Source organism: Blastomyces gilchristii (assembly GCF_000003855.2).
Source record: "Blastomyces gilchristii SLH14081 genomic scaffold supercont1.7, whole genome shotgun sequence".
Classification (NCBI taxonomy): domain Eukaryota; kingdom Fungi; phylum Ascomycota; class Eurotiomycetes; order Onygenales; family Ajellomycetaceae; genus Blastomyces; species Blastomyces gilchristii.
Genome location: NW_003101676.1, coordinates 363,111 through 364,203, shown reverse-complemented (window position 1 = coordinate 364,203; position 1,093 = coordinate 363,111). Strand labels below are relative to the sequence as shown.

Genomic DNA, 1,093 nt, shown 5'->3' with positions numbered 1-1,093 from the left:
ATAAAGTTAACAGTAGTAATAGAATTTTTTAAAAAGATTCTCTCTCTTTATAATACAATTTTTCTTTCTTTCTTCTCATTTTTAATAGTGAGTGTATGAGAGTATCATTCTTATAAGATAATAAGAAACTTATTCTGATATTTTCTAGTGAGTAAAAATGTCTTCATGATGCAGCTGCAGTCTTCATGACTGTCAAGAAAGCTCAGTTGAAGATGAAGACAGCAGTGTTAATGAGCTGTAGAAGCACTGCTCTCATTGCTACATCTTCTTCTCCTTCTTCCCCTGCTTCTCTTGCAGCCGCGGTGGTAGTCACTGTGCCTTGCAGTGAGATGTTGTCCCTTCTGCCAGTCGGTTCGTCCGTGTCCGGTTCTTCCCCTGCCCTCTCCACCGCGACACCGCTCCCCTCACCAGCCAACACGGTGGCATATGACCCTGTGTGGTCATTCAGAGAGAACTCTGGGGAGAGCTTGGTTTCAGAGACAGTGACTCTGAGAAGCTCAATCTGTAGTTTCTCTTCTATAATATACCTGAGCCCTGCTAAGAATACTGCTGAGTTAAGTCTGCAGAGTTCTGTGATTTCTTTATCTTCTCTCTATAAGAAGGCTTTAGTACAGTCTCTGATCAGTACTGTTATATATTTACACTATGCTAAGCAGCTGAAGAAGAAGAGAATTTTATATATTCATTTCTTCTCTTACTCTTATTATTTTTATTACATCTGTAATAATAACTTCTATCTCTCTATAAGTATTACTTACTCTATAAGAAGACATTATATCAGTTCTAATTAGAAGCTTAGATATTTAAGCAGTACAGAGTAAGAGTCTCAGAGCTTTAAGTATTAATAGATTTTATTAAGACTGAAGAGATCTTTCTTACTTATCTATAAAAGAAGATAAAAAATATAAGTCTTTAAGATAAAAAAACATCTCAGAATAACTGATTCTAAGAAGAGATTAACTAATACTACTATTAAAAGTATTATAGAGATTAATCACTGATTAAAGAGAATCTCACTTTAATTAAAGTAAATAACTGAGATACTTTATAAATTAATAAATTAATACTTTAAGTATCTCTTATACTCTTCTAT

At 33.9% G+C, this 1,093-nt stretch overlaps 1 protein-coding gene across 1 annotated transcript; it reads right to left on the bottom strand.

Moving 5' to 3' along the window:
• Positions 1–202: 202 nt before the first annotated feature.
• Positions 203–773, bottom strand: BDBG_04105 (uncharacterized protein; the record flags this gene model as incomplete). The annotated part of the gene is made up of 2 exons (XM_002625190.1): positions 203–592; positions 759–773. The coding sequence occupies 2 exons, from the start codon at positions 771–773 to the stop codon at positions 203–205; spliced, it is 405 nt and encodes a 134-aa protein (XP_002625236.1).
• Positions 774–1,093: the final 320 nt, after the last annotated feature.